Source organism: Chlamydotis macqueenii, chromosome 1 (assembly GCF_036417535.1).
Source record: "Chlamydotis macqueenii isolate bChlMac1 chromosome 1, bChlMac1.mat, whole genome shotgun sequence".
NCBI lineage: Eukaryota > Metazoa > Chordata > Aves > Otidiformes > Otididae > Chlamydotis > Chlamydotis macqueenii.
The window spans coordinates 127321866-127340567 of record NC_141556.1 but is presented as its reverse complement, the minus strand read 5'-3'; the positions used below and the strand labels follow the sequence as shown (position 1 = coordinate 127340567).

Genomic DNA, 18702 nt, shown 5'->3' with positions numbered 1-18702 from the left:
TCCTGTGTCAGATTTGTAGCCCTCTATGACTGCCTCAAATACCTTCTGGCATCTCAAATGACAGAGACATCATGGTTCAAAGAGCAGAATCCCCTGTGGAATCTCCCTCCTGAAAAATTATGACCGAAGAGGGAACACGATAAAGATCTAGGCACCCTACAAGATGAGCATCCAAACAAGGACTGAGTGTTCAAGATTTCTTGCAAGGACAAGGAAGAGCAAGCAGACAGGTGGTCTTAAAACAAGCAGAAGGAAATTATACTCCACACAGCACGTAATTGTATTACTGAACTCATCATCACAGGCTGATGTTGAGGCCAAACACATAAATGAGTTTAAAAAAGGAGTTAGAAAATAATCACTGAAGAAGGACTTATTTAGATGCAAAGAAGCACATGTGACCTCCAGCTCAAGAAGTCCCCAAGCTGCACAGTGCCAGCAACTGGAAGTACAGAACAGGGGCAGTATTGCTTAATAAAACTGTATGTTGCTATGGCCTCAGGGGTTTTGTTTACTCCCTGAGAGTACTTGTGATAGAATACCTGTCTGGAAAAACATGGGAGGTGCAACCTCATCTGCCCACGACTCTGCTTCCCAGGAACACCTTGCATTAGCCTGGATGTCGAGTCCTCACCATGGTCCTTGAGTAAGGACCACCCAAATGACGAAAGGACATGACCTTTCTTCTTAAAATCATATCCAGGATAGACCTTTCATGCAGCCCTTACCCGTAATGTGTTGGAGCCTGACTGTTACCATTGCCCATCTACACGGTGGGTGTCCCTCCTGATACAACTGTCTTCTCTAACAACAGGAATGAACCTTCCCTCTGGGGCAAATCAAACTCACCATCATCCTCTTCCAAATGTTCCAGTGTTATCCTAGTCATGCACTGTTGACATTTCTACAGTACATAGGAGCTTGGAGTGACGTTAGTTAATATTCATCAGCATTTATAGAATAGAAAAAAATGGCCTGAGAAATATCCAGAGAAGTTTGTTCTGTCTGGAGAACTACTACCACCTTTTACATTCAAATACTAGTTTTTAAAGTTTTGTTTTGTTAATGTAGCATTCATTGCCCAAAACTATGCCATATCTAAATTCCAACGACTCAACAAGCTGCCTGTTTGATAGTGAGCTGTGCTGTACCTGGCACAGTTTGCCAGACACCAATATAAAGAAATACTTGGTTCTCATCTGGTGACATTTTGCTAATTGCACTAATGCACAGAGAAACAGATGCATCAAACAGCTATTTCATCCATAAATCATTAATGCACAGCCATCCTATTCATCCTAAGCAAAAACTTGTAATTTGCTCATCAGCACGTCAAGTAACAGAGTCTGAAAAATTTCTGCCAAGTTTTGGTCAAAACATAGTTTACTTTAAAGTAAATGTATGCTACCGCCTTTATTTCAGTTGTAAGGGATAATCTCTCTTACCGGCACCATGCAGGCTGAGATCAATCCAGCAAATTACACCATGGAAAGTGAAAATTTGACAAAGTCATATGAAAGCAAGAACATACTTTAGATGGGAGATGCTTACGTAAACAGAAAGGTAACTGCCACTGGTTCGCTCTATTTACCTTAAACTCTGACATGCTCAGGTTCATTTGCAGTGTGAGCTATCAAGGCTTTATCAGAATAACCATGGTATAACCAGAGTGACCTGCAGCATCCCCAGAAACATCCTGACTCTGCAGACTACTTTCAAGAAATCTCTGGGCTTTAAATACTCTTTTTCTTCCTTATCAGCAGCAACCTACAGACATGGGACAAGGCGGTGGTGAGAGCCGTAACAGGGTAGCCAGGCGTGGGAGGCACTGCTGCCTGCGGCATCACGGTCTCTCGCTCAGATTTGTTGAGATCTGTTGTTTCTAGAAACAACAATGGGACTGCAGGGCTCTTCAGGGACTCCAACACCACTCATTCCCAGCTTGGGAAGAGCGATCACCCTTCCACGGATTTAGAGCAACCCAAAATGCTAAACCCCATCTTCAGAAAAAATCAGTGTTTGTTAATGCTGTTTTGTATGGTCAGATACAGAGCTGTAAAAGTGACAAAGGCAAGCTGGTTTTATAGAAAGAGTCTAGTTCTAGAAAGAATAATTTCAATCAAAAATATAGAAAAATCACAAGTATGCCACCATAGATACAAACTGCTAAACTGTTCAGGCAACTAAAACATGGGTCAAGAAGACTTTATGCATCCAGGAATCCCTAGGTATTCTTTATATGCATAACAATTACAGGAATATCTGCAGTCTTTTTTTCTTTTCTCTGTTAATTGCTGCCATATTTTTGAAATAACCATGCTTGGAATCTGCTCTCCCTCCAAAAAAGCTGCACAGAGGCAAGTTGGAGTGATTAAGGAGATATGACTCCCTCTCCCCCACGCGATCCATGCCGTCTCTCCAGCACAGGCCTTAATTCACCCTGCAGAGAAACTGAACAATCATGTGTCTCCTCCTCAGCCATCTGAGTTTACAGCTCAGAGCGTGACCATAAACCACCCCTGACTGCAGTTTATGTTAACAGCTGGACTGTAAAGCGCAACAGCCTGGGGACTGCAGTCTCTGGGACAGTCATGGGACGGGAGGACGGGCCAGAAGAACGGGCAATATAGCTGTGCTCCAGCCACTCAACTGGTGAACCCTCAGCTGGGCGTCACTGAACTGCCAGCAGGTTTTCTGCCTCTCTTGCAGATGGGAGTCACAGCCAGGCCAATCAAGACTGCAAATAGTTGAGAACAACACAGGCAAAATGTCCTGGTACTGTATGTGCAACGAATGCACCCACTCCTGTAACGCCTGTTACCTACATGAGAGCTCAAATTCGCTGACTGTTCCTGTACAGCTCTGCTGCTTCTCCTGAATATGGCTTACTTGCCCTCTCCAAGACAGAAACGTAGGACATTGACGTTTTTAATTAAGAAGCAAATGAGAAAAGTATTGTCGCAAAAGCACTTACAAAAATATAGATCATAGCTTTTCCACTCATTACTATTCATATTTTAAAGTAATGCCACCAAAGAAGGTATTCATTCCATTCTTTTTTTTTTTTCTTTAAACATTAAAGCTGGAGGTTTTCTCCACGCTGGAGGCACTGGAAGATGCTACTGTGTAAGAAAAAAAACTAGCATACATTTTGAAATACAGCAATAAAGCTCAGAATGGACATGGACAGCATGAACTTGGACTTATAAAACTGAGGGAGTATTAACACAGGTGCACTTGCTTTGAAAGCAGAAGACACCTGTTTCTGTAGACATTAACTACATCACTCCTGGTCACATACAGAACGACGCGTTTCACATCTGCTGAATTTGCTTTAGAGACTCTGCTGGAATTAAGGCCCTTGGGTGAGGGCACAGTAACTGAATACCAATCTCACACTTCAGCTGATCAGAGAAATAAATGTGGAACATTCAGACTTGAAAGAGTGGACAGAAAGTAAATGAAGAAACCCCAACTCAATGCAGTGCCTTTTTTAGCAGCACAGATTTCTAACCCTTCCCTGGCAAAAGAAAAATCCTTCCTGTTGGCGGCTTGGATTTTGACACCCTTATTCATATTGAGTAATGCCACAAAATCTATAGGATTACACACAAAGACAATACCTAATGTGAGTAATGGGATCAAAACCTGGCCGGGTGGGTTTAAAAACACATGATCTGCCTTGGTGCAAATGGATTCACATATACAGCAAAAGCTGTCCTATACCTTAGCTCATACTCCTCATAAGCAGCTGGAGAACTGTGTTTTATATTCAGATCTGCAAGTTACCAAGCCCTGTCCGAAACTGTTGGCAAGCACAAATACAACTAGAGAGTGCTAAACAATTGTTGTCACTGAAGAAGTCAACTTCTTTAGGGTTAAGCTGCTGGAATCTGATCAGGTAGGAAATGCCCAATTTTCTATTTTTTTTTTTAATTAATTGTTTCAAATAGGCCCTCAACAGCAGAAGCTTTTTCTGAATAATATGTATAAATATGAATGAGGATAGTGGAAATCAACAACCTGTTTTGCTGAATTGTATTACGATTCTCAGACCATGGAGTAAAATTCTTAGACCATAAGGGCCAAGAGAATGCATGGCTGAACTGAAATAATTTCCGTTACATTTCTGGACTGGTGCAGATCTGTATAAGAGAACCTGCCATTTGAGGACAGACTTAGCCTGCACTGAGGATCTTCCTCCTTAAAGTAACTGGACCTGCGCCAGCTCCTACAGCCAACGCAGAGAACCACTGTATTCCAGGGCATTGCATTAGAAGTCGTCCTGGTTTACCCAGGGTTGCCTTTCAGTGACTGAGGATTCACTGCAGCTCTGCTAAAATCCCCAGTGCAGTGAATTTCCACGAGACCCGCTCTCTGCACGAGCAGAAGTTTGCAAAATGGGTTATCCTTCAACTCTTGCCTCATTCACACCAAACATCAGCTGTTTGAGAAAGGTCATTTCACAGCAACTTGCAATTACAGTCAGGCAGTCTCCAAACATTTTATCTTTAATAATAATTTTCGCTAGGAATTAATCTTTCAAATATTGGATCTGGTTGGCGAGTGAAGAGCAGCTTCACAGAAGAAAAATCAAGGCGCTCTGGAAATACTTTCAAAGGTGGTACGACAACACAGCGCAAAACGTTTTCCTCCATTAACAAGCAGTGACGTACAAATTCTAAAATCTATTTTGCATCAAACCAACCATGTCCGAAGTGCACAGTGAAAACCATCGCCCATTTGCATTGCTGAGCACAACACTGTGGAGCTGGTGCATGTTAGTAGCATTCTTCATTCTGCAATAATACACCAGGAAATTAAAACACCTGAATCTCTTATACCTCTCAACTCTCACCATTTTAAAGAAAAATAAAAAAAACCCCAGTTTAATAACTGGAGATATATTTAAATACACTTGTGAGTATGTAAGCAGAACAGCGACAACAGATCTCCCTGTTGTGCTTACATACAAGAGCAACAGAACACAAGTCAATGACCGCAGCATTACTTGCTGACCACATTTATCACACAGAGGCTTAATTTCAATGCATTATTTTCTCCTCCCCATTCCTGAATTCCCAGCTCTGGGAGGATGTAAGAAAACGCACATCCCTGAGCTGACATCGTCTCCACTGAAAGTTGAGAGGTACGCTACTGTTAGAGCACATGTGGGGAATGCACTCGGCAACATCAAACAAAACCCAAAGCAAAATGAACCCACCCCTCTCCCCACCCTCCACCAAACCCAAGCAAACCCCGTGCTGCCGTCACACGCATGCTGGGCACAGAAAGCAAGCTGTGACAAACAGAAGCCATGGCAGTGAGTCTGCATCTCACTAACCTCTCTCACTGGCTTTCCAGAGGCATTTCTTCCTTTAGGAACAGAGAGAGGAAGTGGAAGAAATATCAGAAAAGAAAGGAAAAAATATCACACATAAACACAGATTTTATACTGTAAGAGACACTTCGGCTTCCATTTAGGAATAAAAAATAACCGCATTTCTGCTTTAAACAAGGACTGAAACCGCACTGAAATCTACTGATGACTCCGAGTTGATTTATTCAAGAACAGTTCTGTGATCTGCAGCTTGGTTTTAAGTTAGCGAAAACACTCCAGAGAACTACTAAATCCAATTTACAGGCCTTTCGGTTGCAGATAAAGATGGCAGAGAAGATCTGAATTCACTTTCCCAGCATCCAAATTTCCTCAATTTGAGTACTTCTACTGATAAGTATTAGTAGTAAAATCATGTTTTCCCAATGTCAGATTAATTAATCCAGACATTTCACATTTTATTACGCTCTGCATACACGTATACATTCATATATAAATGTATGTCAACACATACACATATTTTACACCTAGAGCTGTAACACTGGAATATAACATGCTCACTTTCAAGAAAAACATAGTCTGAAAGAAGTTTCCAACAAGCTGATCTGCAAGCATGGTAAAACTGAAGGGGCAGAGGTAGAGAAGGAGAACAAAAAAAATAAGTAAAAGGGGAAAAAAGGGAAAGTATCTCATCACTTTCAAGGTGTCCTGCCAAAACAAAGGAGTCATTAACGGGGTTAGTTGAAAAGATGATCCTGACAAGCCTTCACGGAAGCCATACTTTGGTCATACTGATTCTTCTCCAACACTTATCACAGCATACTTGTTTTTAAAAAAAGAAAGCCAGGCATCAATCAACGGCAGAAACACTCTCCTGTCCCCCTTCCCATCGCACAGCTGGTGACAATAAGATGCTTGCTGCCTCCAGAAGCAGTGTCCCACTGTCACTGGTACATCACTGCAAGCACCAGTATGGCCTGACTTTGTAGCCTTAGGTGAGAAAGACATTTGGATAGATACTGTTCAAGAAAGAGGATGATCTTTGCCCCAGAGCTGCTGTAAATGATATAACGGTAAATGACACAGGGGACAATGGGGAGAGAGATAGATATATACGGGAGAGCACACCGGTCAGCCTAACAGTAACCTGTTACGGTTTTTTTTTTTTTCTGTTGAGTTTTTTCCAAATACGTCAGCCTGCAGAAGAAGGGAAGACAATAAATAGCTTTGCAGGTGTTTTACAAGGAGCAGAAGGAGGGTCAGCAACAGAGCAAAACTGAACAGAGGTGGTAAAGGAGAGGAGGAACGGACGGAGAACGTGAATGGCATCACTGACCACCACAGCTCAGAGCAACTGCTCCACTACAAACTCCAGGTAACAGAAGTGGCCAGGACAACCTCCGAAGGGCCTGGACAGCAAAGTTTATGATTTACACAACAGAGGAAATTTTATTCCCTCCCTTCCCCTCTCCCTCTCCCCAACAGCACACTTGTTATTAGAAATGATAATAATAGTTTTGAAGTCATGGTCTGTATGTGAATTTTTATTTTACTCCTAAGGAGAGCCTCGACTCAGGTTACGTCTATACTGCGCGTGCCGGTGGTGCACAGAGGTACCAGAGCGAGCTTGATGGCCAGGAGAGGTGTCGCTTCAGTCCTGAGGACTTCACCTTGCAAGCCTGCCTAACTCTCTAGGACTTACATGGGCACCTACGCAGCCTGCGACCTCCTCTGGTGCTTTAATCAGAAGCCACGAATTCCATTAAAAAAATGCCTTCCAGGAGGGAAGATGAGAACCTCTCACCAAGCAACCAAGCAACAGAAAATCCTTGAAAATGAAGACATAAAATCCATTGCATACTTTGGTCTTCTTCTGAGGAAGAACCCCAAGGTTTAGGTGAACAGGTGGTTTACCTAAGGCCTCCAGACACTGCAGTATGGTAGAGCTGGGTGTGCAAAAGTCCTGGGACATGAATGAGATCCAGCAGAAGACCGTTTAACTCGGGTCAAGAGGAGAGAAGGAATTGCCTACATGCAAAACACTGGATCCTGTTGGAGGTCTTAAGAAATGCCCACCTGTCTGCAGAAGCACCTAAAATCGCAGCTACAAACTGTCTAATTTAAATATCTACATGAGACAGACTGGATTCTGCTTGAAAATGAATGCATTTCGGTAACGCTGATGGTAACAGCTCTGTGCCGCATAAAACAGCTGGTGAGCAAAGTCTGTGGTGAGTAATCAGCCCTAGGATTTCTTAAATGCAACAAAGAGTAGCACTACTACAGTAACAGCTAATTTATTTTGGAGGAAGATTAAAAAGGGTTTAATGGATTTTACTTTCTCTTCTTCTTTGCATACGAATGAATGCATGTCTCTAAGTTTTAAGGCAAGAAGTATGATTTGGCATAAATTGCAGAGGAAGATTGTCTGTATGCTGCAGTTCTGAAAATCTGTATTCTATAAGGCATCAAAATAATGATATACAATCCTAGGGTGTCTAATTATCTATATTCCTGTTTAAATCAAGATTTCTCGCTCCTACAAAATAGAAGAGTCTGTCTTTCTTTTTCTTTTTTGGACATCTACATGACATTGTATCACAGTCAAAGGTACACAGAGATAGATTTGGATCAAATCTGAAAACAGAAGCACTAACAAAAACTTCATGCATCTATGCAGATTCACATCAAAGCAGAGAGCACAAAGCATCTATTGCATTCCCCCTCTCGCTAAACTCAGGAGAGGGACGAGCTGCAGAGGGGAGAGATCTGCATCTGTAAACAGCTTTTTTTTTTCTTAAAAAAGAGTTCCTTGAAATTTTGTTAAATTCATTAACGTATTGTCCTGGTTTTGGCAGGGATGGAGTTAATTTTCCTCTCAGTAGCAGATGTATTTTGGATTTCAGATGTGAAAAATGCTGATAAACACCCTGATGATATGAGTTGCTGCTAACGAGACCAAGGACACTGTCCACCTTTCCAGGTCTCGCTAATGTGCAGGTGCAGGAAGCTGGGAGGGATACAGCCAGAATAATTGACCCAAACTGGCCAAAGAGAGTATTCCATGCCATAAGTGGGGGTTGCCTGTGAAGGGGGCATCTCTGGCATCCCTTGCTGGCTCCCCTTCACTCCTTCACTTGCTGCTCAGTTTTGTTTCTATGATCGCTGCTCGGGACGGGCTGTATCGGTCACTGGGACATCGGGTGGTGAAAAAACATACATTGTTCATACTGTATATATTAATATCCTTATATTCTGTTATTATTGTAATTTTCCTTTGCTATTCTAGTAAATTGTCTTCATATCAACTCCTGAGTTTTCCTTTCTTTCCAATTCTCTCGCCCATCTCGCTGGGGAGGGCGAGGATGAGCGAGAAACTGTGTGGTGACTTGGGCTAAACCACCACACTTACTCTCAGTTTACATTGGGATTGAGCATTATAAATCACAAAAGATTGAGTTCCCCTCACCACTGTTCCAGCAGAAATCTGCAGAGAAGCTCGCCGCTTCAGTACTGGTGTGCCACAGGGGAGTGATAAAGGATCTCAGTCGTCTGGGCTCACTGGTGTGGGATGCAGGACCACAGCACAGAGAAGGGGACACAGTCCAGAAGAGACCAGGCTAGCTCACTTGGAAGCGTATTTCCAGAATACCCTACAGCATAATAACTCCAAGGTACTCTTCCACTGATTCAGTGAAGTGTGATGTTCTGCTGTCAGAATAAGAGAAACTGCATTATTTGCAGTGCTGAGAGTTGCTAGTTCACTTAGGCCGTTAGTCTCATTAATGACAGAGCATGGCTGATGCAAGAGGGAGAGGAGAGAATGTGTCTGGTGTGTTTTTATGCGGCTGAGATAAAAATAAAACAAAACTTGCAAAAGATGGTGCTATTCTAAGTGCCATTTATTTACTGCTGTGGGGTCTTGTAATTTTACTGCACAAGGCTGTACTGAGCAATACCATGTTAAATAATAAAGGTGAGTACTGATCCCTCTCCAAATGTTTTCATGTGATGTCATGGCCTCTTAGCTCTTTTAAACCATTATGACCTCATTTCTAACCACTTCTTGGCTCCCACTTCCTCAGTATCCACCAGCAAGGGCTCTGCATTGAAAGCCTCATTTATAGAAAGCTTCATTTATAGAAAGCATTTGCCACAAAACCATAACTGCAAAACCCAGTCTGGTCCACCACGAAATCCACCGCTTGTCCTCAGCGCTGCAGGAGAGATGACTTTGGCTTTACAAATACTGGCCTGCCAATCTTACTTTCTAACTGTGAACCAATTCTCTGGAGCTTTAGTAGCTTGGGCACAAATACAGTGTGAAAATGTTTTCCTCTGTGGCCCATTATCAAGCAGGGTCACATAAACCACTGAGGTGGTATTTAATAGTAGATTTCCACTAAATGTCAGACCTCTGGCTTTGACATCTGTTCTGAGTTAGCACAGCAGCTGTTTGAGGCAGCTGCAGCAGTTGTGAATTTGCTGGGAGCAGAAAAGTAATGAGGAATGGATGGGAAACCTTGCAGATTAAAAGGAAAGAAAAATTCCTTAAGGAATTTCTTAAGGACAGCAATCACCAGGTATTCAGCAGAATTTCCCTCTCCAGAAATGAAACAGCTTTCGGCACCAAGTCAGCTGTGCAAGGTCCTCTGCTCCTTAGGCAATGCCAAGAGCTGCCAAAAGGTTAAACTGATGAAACAAAAAGCTATAAAAGGCATACAGGAACACAAGTTGCTGCATCCAAAGCTGCTTATGAAGGTCTATGACATGATTTGCTTAATACACGCTTCTCTAAAATACATTCAAAATGATGCTATGAAACTTTGATGTCCTTTAAAAACTACTGGATGTAGAAAAGCTTGGAAAACATAATAACCAAAACAACTCTATCTCCAAGTAAGTAACAATTATTTATTACTACACTTTACTGCTTTGTTTCAGAGATTCAAAATAAGAGCTACTACTTTCTTTAGAAAACTATTTCCCAATCTGAGCAAATCTCACTCTTCAGGTGCTTTCAATAACTAAATATTTTGGTTTTAATTTGTACCCTGTGATATTCAACTGTGCCCCCAAGCACAGAAATGGAGTCCTTTTCTCTCTTCACTGCTTATTCAACATTGAACTTTTCTCATGAATCAAAGCCTTGATAGTCCAGTTCACTCTTGTCATACCATTCTGCACTGCTCCAAGTTGTCATTATCCTAATGGCAACAGGGTACCCAGAGTTATGCTGCTGATTCAAAGGCCATATCAGTGGTTAGCTGTGACATGCTGGAGCTGGACATTTAACTTGAAATTTAACATCCTTCTTTTTACAGGTCACAAAGGAAACCCACATTTCATGTCCTGCCATTACCTTCCCATGCCTTTTAATATATCCCTAGTTTTCCTCAATTGATTCCAGGTTATTTGTATGGATGTTTTTCCCTTCTTGGATTTCATTTTGTTATTCTTTCTATCTAGGTAGGTTTTGATGAGTGCACTGTGTCCCTTGCAGCTCCTCTGAAATTGCATGGTCTATGAATATCACAGCAGCCTTCTACAGCGTTAGTATGGAAATAAACAATGCTACTTCTAGTATTCGTCAATCTTGGGCATTTAATCCATCTTCCTTCCAGTTTTAATTCCTAAAGATAATATGCATCATATGTGGTGCCACTTCACCCAGGTAGATTTAATTCACCTTTCAAATAATATTTCTGTCCTGGCTTTGTTTAGTAAGGGGGAGCCTAAGGTGGTAGCTTCTGTAGGAAACTGCTAGAAGTTGCTCCCCTTTGTTCAGTGGACTCAGCCGAGCCTAGGGCGGACCTGCTGCTGGCCAAGGCCGAGCCAACTGGTAGCAGAATGTCCCGTGATAACGCCTCTGTGATAACGTATTTAAGAAGGGGAAAACAGAAAAAAAAACGAAAGAAGATGTGAAGCAGCTGAGCAGGGGCAGAGAGGGGGAGGTGTGAGCCTCATGGGCCTTGCAGGCCTCACCCTCTGGCCTCCCGCCGGGCAGCCGACTGGGGCCAACTCCGCCCGGCCTGGCTGCAAGAAGTGGAGAGGAGATGAGAAGTGAATAAGATGTAAAAAGATCCTGAGAGGCGTCTGCCAGCCTGTTGTGAGGAACGGCTGGAGATGCCAAGGTCAGTGAAGAAGGAGGGGGAGGAGTAATGCGGCTCCTGGCCAAGATTCCCCTGCAGCCCGTGGTGCAGCCCGTGGTGAGGCAGGTTGTCCCCTGCAGCCCGTGGAGGCCCACGGAGGGGCAGAGATCCACCTGCAGCCCGTGGAGGACCCCACTTTGGGGCAGGTGGATGCCTGAAGGAGGCTGTGGCCCGTGGAGGGCCCGCTGGGACAGCTGTTCTGGAGGGACTGCACCCCGCGGAAGAGATGACCCACGCCGGAGCAGTTTCATGAAGGACTGTGGCCCTCTTCTCAGGCTGCTCTGCCAAACTGCTTTCACTTTTCGCATTTACACTTTGATTTTTTTATTATAGATTGGAAACCTGAGATAGAGATTTGCACCTCTCAACAGCAAATGGTCTCTGATTCAGTGGTCTACTGAGACCAATCAACCCTGCTCCCTTTTCTCCTTCCTGCAGTCTTGTAAATCCCTGATGTCCACGGAACTGACTGACCATGGCATCCTTCGTCTCACAATGAATGTCTGCGTGAGGCTGCCGCAAATTAGCTGTTGATGTAAGATAACTGATATTCTCTGATATCAGTTGAATATCATTTAATCATTAAAATGGAAGCAGAAGAAAACTCCAATAACTGAAGTTTGCATGAGATCTCAGCAAAAGTGATGATGTCAGTAGCCTTCTATATCCATCAGTGAATGGAAATCTATTTGCACTGATTGTAGGACAAACTATTTATTTCCCATAGAGGGCCTGACCCTATTCCTCAACCAAATACAATTATAAAACCTGGTATTTGTGCACATGCATCGAAAGATACCACGAAGAACAGAGAAATCTAACTGAGGTCCTAATCTCTTTAGCCAAAACCTGGTACAATTCTCCAAGAAGTGAATGACTTTTTCTCCCAACTGCACTAATCCTTTTGTGTAGCCACAGGGAGAGGAAGAGGCAGATTATGGCTTTGGTTAAGCCCAGAAGGAAAGTCGTGTGGAAAGCTTGACTCTGCCTGATGGCCTGTGCCTGCTCCTGGCTGCTGCACCAGAAACTCCTCTCACAGCTTGGCTGAGGAGGACAAAAGACAACACATGTCAAACAAAGACTGTGCCTCCTCCTCACTCACAGCCCTCCACACAGCTAGAGAATATTTTTGTCTTCTACAGCTGCTAGTCAGGCAGGGAAGTATAGTAGCTGCAATCTCTTTTAGGGATGCTTGTGATCACATACTACAATTTTAACATAGTTACTGAATGGAGAAACAAAAAAAAAAAGAAGAGAATATATTCTTTCTCTGTATTTAAATTATCACATTCTGCATCACCAGAATGCAAACGTGAAGTTATACTTTAACTTACAGAATTAAAATATTAATTGATGTTACAAATTTAAAATTCTTTTTTTCCCCCACTAAACTTAATATTCTATCAGCTTGATTCATGAAGCTTTGTACCTTTCACTAATAAAATAAAATTAAAAACCTTTTCTATTCTCAGTCAGTAGGGAGTGATAATCTAATAGACTGATCTCTACCTGTTTATATGCAGGAAATTAACCACTGTATTTCAAATACCTCATTAACTGTTGTTTTGTAAATTGCTCCTATTTTATTTAAAAGTAAGCTTATTTTTTTAAAGAAATACTGTTTGTTAATGTCATCAGCTATGATTACAAATTAGATACCACAGAGAAAGGTGAACATTTAAACACATGGCTGTCTGCATCTAGACACATGGCAGATCTCCTAAATACAACGTATTTACACAAACGATAGTTACTGATAAGAAAGCACTTGGAACCTTCGGTAGACAGCACCTTAAAAAATAAGCCCATTTTTATCTACATGCCAACATTTGAAAGATTTTTCATCTGTTGCCTCTGGTAATTAATACCTGGGCAAAAGGAGGGCTGCAGATAAGACTTTTCTTCATATAACGCTGAAGTGGAGATCAATGTAGTTAATATATTGTATTAGATTTTCTTCAATAATACTTTCATAAACAATTTATTCTTTTGATCTATTGCATGAGATCTCATGCAGTTTATACTGCCTTCTTTTCTCCTGCTCACAGATAATGCCTGGTGAGAGCTGAGCTTGCTTTGAACTTAAAGGATGGAGAAAACTGGACTTCATTGAAGTCTAGCATGATGGTTAAGGCATTTATCTGCTGAAGAAGAACCTCTGGGTGATGTGTGAAACCTGTGCAAGAGGCCCTGTGGTAAATCCATGCCTCTACTGAAACCCACTTAACAGCTGTCAGTAGACACTGGGACTTTCTTCTGCCAAGAAGTTTAAGTCTGAGCCTTTTTTCACTGCAACAAGTAATATCCCAAACTTCCCATCTCCTGCTAGGAATCTAAGCCACTTTTCTTGGCAGCAGAGGATTTTCTCTGGGCTCAGAAAAGATCTTTCTTAAATTAAAAAAGGCTGAAGAAATAAATCCCAGTAATACAAATGCTTATCTTTAGCAAACAACAGGAATGAGCAAAACAGAAACACTGGAAGAAAAGCTGTGGCTGTACACACAAGTGCAGTCTACGCTGCACAAGCAAGCAGCCCACTTGCTCTTCCTCCGATGGCCTGGACCCAAGCACTACCAGGTCGAGAACTTGGACTCAGAACTTTAATATTATTTCAAAACAGATTCTTCTTGGAAAAGGTAGGGAGAGAAGAAAAATGTACTAAGACATGTATTAAAAATAAATCAGCAAGGGGACTGACTGAAAAGGAGAGAAGCTGTGAGAAAAGGAATATGGCAAAAAGGAAGAGGAGAAAACGCTCAGGAAAAAAGAGTCTCAGACAGACATTGCTTCATCTACGCATCTGGCAATTGCTACCTGCGGAGGTAGCTTAAGGTAAAGGAGGAGCAGGCTGCTTCTCCACTCTAAACAATAGACAGGTTTCTCTACACCTATTGTTAAAATAAAAACAAAGAGCAGCAAAAAACCTGAAACCAAAACACAATCCACTAAAAACATCAAGGAACAGAAAGCACTTTTATCTTCTTCCTTCTCATCTGCCGCAGGCAGCAGCGCTCACCTCTGGAACTGGGGAAGGAGTTGTTCAGTTGTTCCATCACCTCCTCCAAACCTGTGCTTGTGTCCTGGGGAGGGCTGAGCAGCTCATCCTCGCCTGGAAAGCAAATCCACACCGCTGCATGAGAGCCACTATAAAACCATTTGCTAACAACTTGCTGTTGCGTGTGTCCTTCAGGAAGGCTGTTCACTTAACACACATTTTCTCAGTATACAATCAACATTTTAAAGGCAAATTTTGTTGACTATTATGTTTCTCTTTCTTTTTAAGGATCTAAGTGAAACTAAACAATTAATTTAAAACAATGAACACTGACTATAATTTGTAAAAAGGGATTTAAGAAATAATCTGCTCTGGTAAAAGAAATGGGGTAAAATTTCTGCTAGGAACATTTAGTTCCATTAATGACACTTGTTATTTCAGCTTCTCTTATTCTATTAATGGAAAAAGAAATTGCTGTTGTGAGTGCTGCTATTGAGCAGCTTTCTAATAGTGCTGGATTCATGTTAGCACTGCTTTGCCTAGCTGCGTAAATCAGTAGAAACCAAGATACTCATCTGCATCAGTATTAATATTCCTGACAGTTTAATTGCATCTGATTGGCGCTCCAAGAACATTCAATTGTACTGTAAAAGGGTTTAGCAGCAGTTTAATAAAGCGAAATACATTTCTCCCACTGAATAATTTCTATAACCTGATTACAGGGCAGCAGCTTAATGGGAAATTCAATACATTTTATTTTTATGGGTTTTTTTTGGTCATGGTTTCAGATAACTAAAATCCATATGTTGATTTTACTGTAGACCCTAGCCTCCAATACAAATAGCACATCTGAAAAAAATAACACACCTAAAGGATATACTTGGAGTGAGATTCTCCTTTTTTTACTAGATTTCTTTTATCCTTATTCAACAGAAAAGCAATTTTGCCTGCTGTAATAACCATGAGAGGTACCATCCTTATTTTGGAAATGACTCAATGGCCCTTTATTCTAAAATGTCTTGCCCTACTCAACTTGAGTAATAAACTGCCTAATTTCCTGTTAGCACTTACATTCTTTAAACACTGAGGTGCTCTGCTCTTAGTGGAAAGATTACTAAAACAGATATTAAAGGAGCATTTCAGGACTGTATATATGCTCTATTATTAGGCTTAGTGTCAGCCTCACCTTAGGGCCATGAGTTTCACAAGAGTTATTACTGACCAAAAGTAACTTTTCCCACTCCAGTACAAGAAGTGGGGTAAAATGTCTGCAAGAAGGACTTAATTAATGTCAGTGATGGTCTTCGTATCAGCTTCCCTTATTCCATTAATGGTCTAAAAATAGCTGCTGAGACTGCTCGCAGTTTCTTCAGCTTTCAGCTGATGCTGGGTTCACGCAAATCATCTCACACCATGAGTTACTTTCGCATCAAGTGGTGCACCGACAGAGATGTCTTAGCAGAATTAATGTCCCTCCAGCCTCTGCTGGATGTCAAGGTGAAAACACAGACCGAGATCTTGCTGCTTCCACCTCGGCTGAGGATCTTACCAGCATGCCTGCAGAAAACCACCTGGCCCTAAAGACCAGAAGAAGAGGGCAGTGGTTCTGCTGTTCTGGCCAAGAAGACCTGAGGATAGGTACTAATGTCCAAATGTCCTGGTAAGCGCTGATATAAACTGAACTGTGGCTGACCCTCAAGAGTGCTGTATCTGTATTTAAAATGCATTATTTTTATTCTTTCTCATTTGGATGACTTTTGTGAGCATTGCCTTGTAAATGACAAAATAAGACATCGGCCAAGCAACCAGACAAAAATAAAGACACCTTCAGACCTCAATTATGTCTCTTTACTCAAACCAGTCTTCCCCATTTGTGTTTCTACAAAGGGCTTGGAGAGTTGGGTGAGTCTCAAATGTTCTGGTGGTACCCGAACAAATTAAAGTTCAGCAACAGCCTTTCGGCTCGCGTGCCTCAGAGAACCTCCTGTGCTGCTATAGCACTGGAGGAGAAAGGCCAAAGATCAGGGCCTTCCTATTAGGGCTCTAAGAGAAGAAAAGCAGAACCTTTCCACTTGCCCAGGTGTATTTCAGGTTACTAAGGGATAAGCTCTTCTATTTGTAAATCGGGATCTAAGTGGGTTGCTGCTTTTCCCAAATGCCCGGACAACACTGCTAGTGCAAAACCTTTTACTTGAGAAAGCAGAGAGACAAAGAAGTGCAGTGAGTCTACATTCAAAGAAAAAATCTAAGGTCCTTTTGCAGTTTGTTAGCTCAGTTAGTAATTCTTTTTATAAGCTCTCCTCCACGCTGCCAATAGTGTTGCTTTGCTGAGTCTCAACACAATCATACAGATAACGATTCAACATCTCACTGTCCTTCCACATATTGGTTCAGTCGAATAAACAAAAAACCCCATGTCTAAACATTTGCTTTAAAAAAGTTTTAGCAGTTTATATGATTATATGCATGTTAATTAATGAATTCCAGTCTCACAAGTTAAATTGGAATAATTTTATATTGAGTCAAAGGAAAAGAAGTACATTACTGTATTTTGTCCTACTAAAGTAAAAAATATGAAACTACAAGACTTTTAACAAGGTGCTGGGAACTCCTGTTTTCCTATCTTTCCTTGTGTATTTTAATTAGCATATTTTATGTGATTAAATTCACAACATTTCTTCAGAAAGCTGATGCAAATTACGCCACCTACACATTTTGTCTACTCCATGTATGCTATATATAGGGAAATATGTGCTAGTAATACGATTCAAGAAAGATCCAAATGAAATTGCTGTTACCTGTGATTGCACTCTGATGTGTGTGATTTAACTTAAGCATTCCTAAAGGTACAATTTATTTCACATTGTTTTGTCGTAGGGTGTACAGAACCCATCGTGTTTGGTACTGACGTTATTGCCTGTGCTCAGGATGGAAGAAAAAGCCCTCGAACAAGCTGCATCTCCCACCACGAAGGCACTTCAGACACAGCAGAATGTCCTCTCCCATTCAATTTTCTGCTGTCATCAACTCTTTCACTAACCACAGTGAAGGGGAAAGCGCTCTCTAAAGCCTCTCGCTCTTCCCCAAAGCCTCTCTCTAACACATGCTAAATAAATTTCTGTGTATGAAGCTGAATATTGTCCTCAGACTTCAAATATTATCTTGCTAAAGTAATTTAAGCACATTTGCTTAAAGATGCTGCAACAGTTGATTGCTATTTTACTAGCAGAAAATCCTTACTACTTGGTAATAAATACTTATTAATTACATAACAGATAAGAAATTAGGAAAATGCTACAGAGCAGTTACTAAAAGCACCAAAATAATAATTCCAGCCTCTAGCTACAGAATATTATTACTTAATCTTACTCCACAACTCATACGATGTTCATTATCACGTCTGATATGATATTTAGGAAAGACACTAGATGAGCACTGCCTGTGAGTGACAGCTCAATCCTACTGATTAAGCCATGACACATTAAAAATAAGATCACATCAGTTAACATGGAGATGATTAATCATATATTTAATCTCTTAGCCATAACTAATACTACGTATATTTGAATGAGCCATGTCATGCTTAATAGCTGAAAGTCAGTTTGAAGAAAATAGTTAGCTTTTCAGTGATGTTTGTTTTGAGAAGTCAACCCTGGCTGAGCTTGGTGTTTAATGTCAAAATATCCATGCTACTACTGTGTGCATGACGATCAAAAGCAAAAGCCTGAACCATAATGAAGATGTAAACAGCCAGACGACATCAGAGACAATTGCAAATGTCTAATTCATTCTCATTTGAATTCAACAGTAGAGTACTTCCTGTCTTAAAGGATTTTTTTTTTCTGGAAAATGGGACTATAATTATTTTTTATGACAATCTGAACTTTGTTATCTTACCCATGGTTTCTGAAGTCTGGCTGCCAACTACACGAAGAAGCATTGGCTGACTGCTGTCTGACCTCTGCAAAGAGGTAGAAGGAGACGATAGTGTTGTACCATTCACCTTGGCATCTGTCTGTGGCTGAAAATTGAAGAAAAAAATAAGAGATTGTTATTAACAGCTCAATACAGTTGGACAAATTTTTGTATCTCTATATTTTTTTATTTATTCCATAAATCCACACAATTTTCTGTCGGTTTTTAAGTAAGTATATCCACGCAAACAATGTATTTGAATTCTGAATAACGCAAGGAAGAAGACTAAATAAGAACACCGA

The 18702-nt window shown here is 41.2% G+C and overlaps 1 protein-coding gene across 13 annotated transcripts in view; it reads right to left on the bottom strand.

Annotated features, from left to right (window-relative positions):
• The window catches only part of DMD (dystrophin), a 1302935-nt gene that overhangs the window by 3470 nt on the left and 1280763 nt on the right, over positions 1–18702 (bottom strand). For 10 of the 13 annotated variants that reach the window (XM_086766672.1, XM_086766707.1, XM_086766680.1 and 7 more), the window contains 2 exons: positions 18383–18506; positions 14507–14599 (listed from right to left, as the gene is read on the bottom strand). In XM_086766672.1, the coding sequence (XP_086622798.1) occupies positions 14507–14599; positions 18383–18506 (217 nt within the window). Of the gene's footprint in view, positions 1–5344; positions 5377–14506; positions 14600–18382; positions 18507–18702 lie in introns of all 13 variants that reach the window. The other 3 variants (XM_086766697.1, XM_086766731.1, XM_086766715.1) reach the window with 2 other exon arrangements.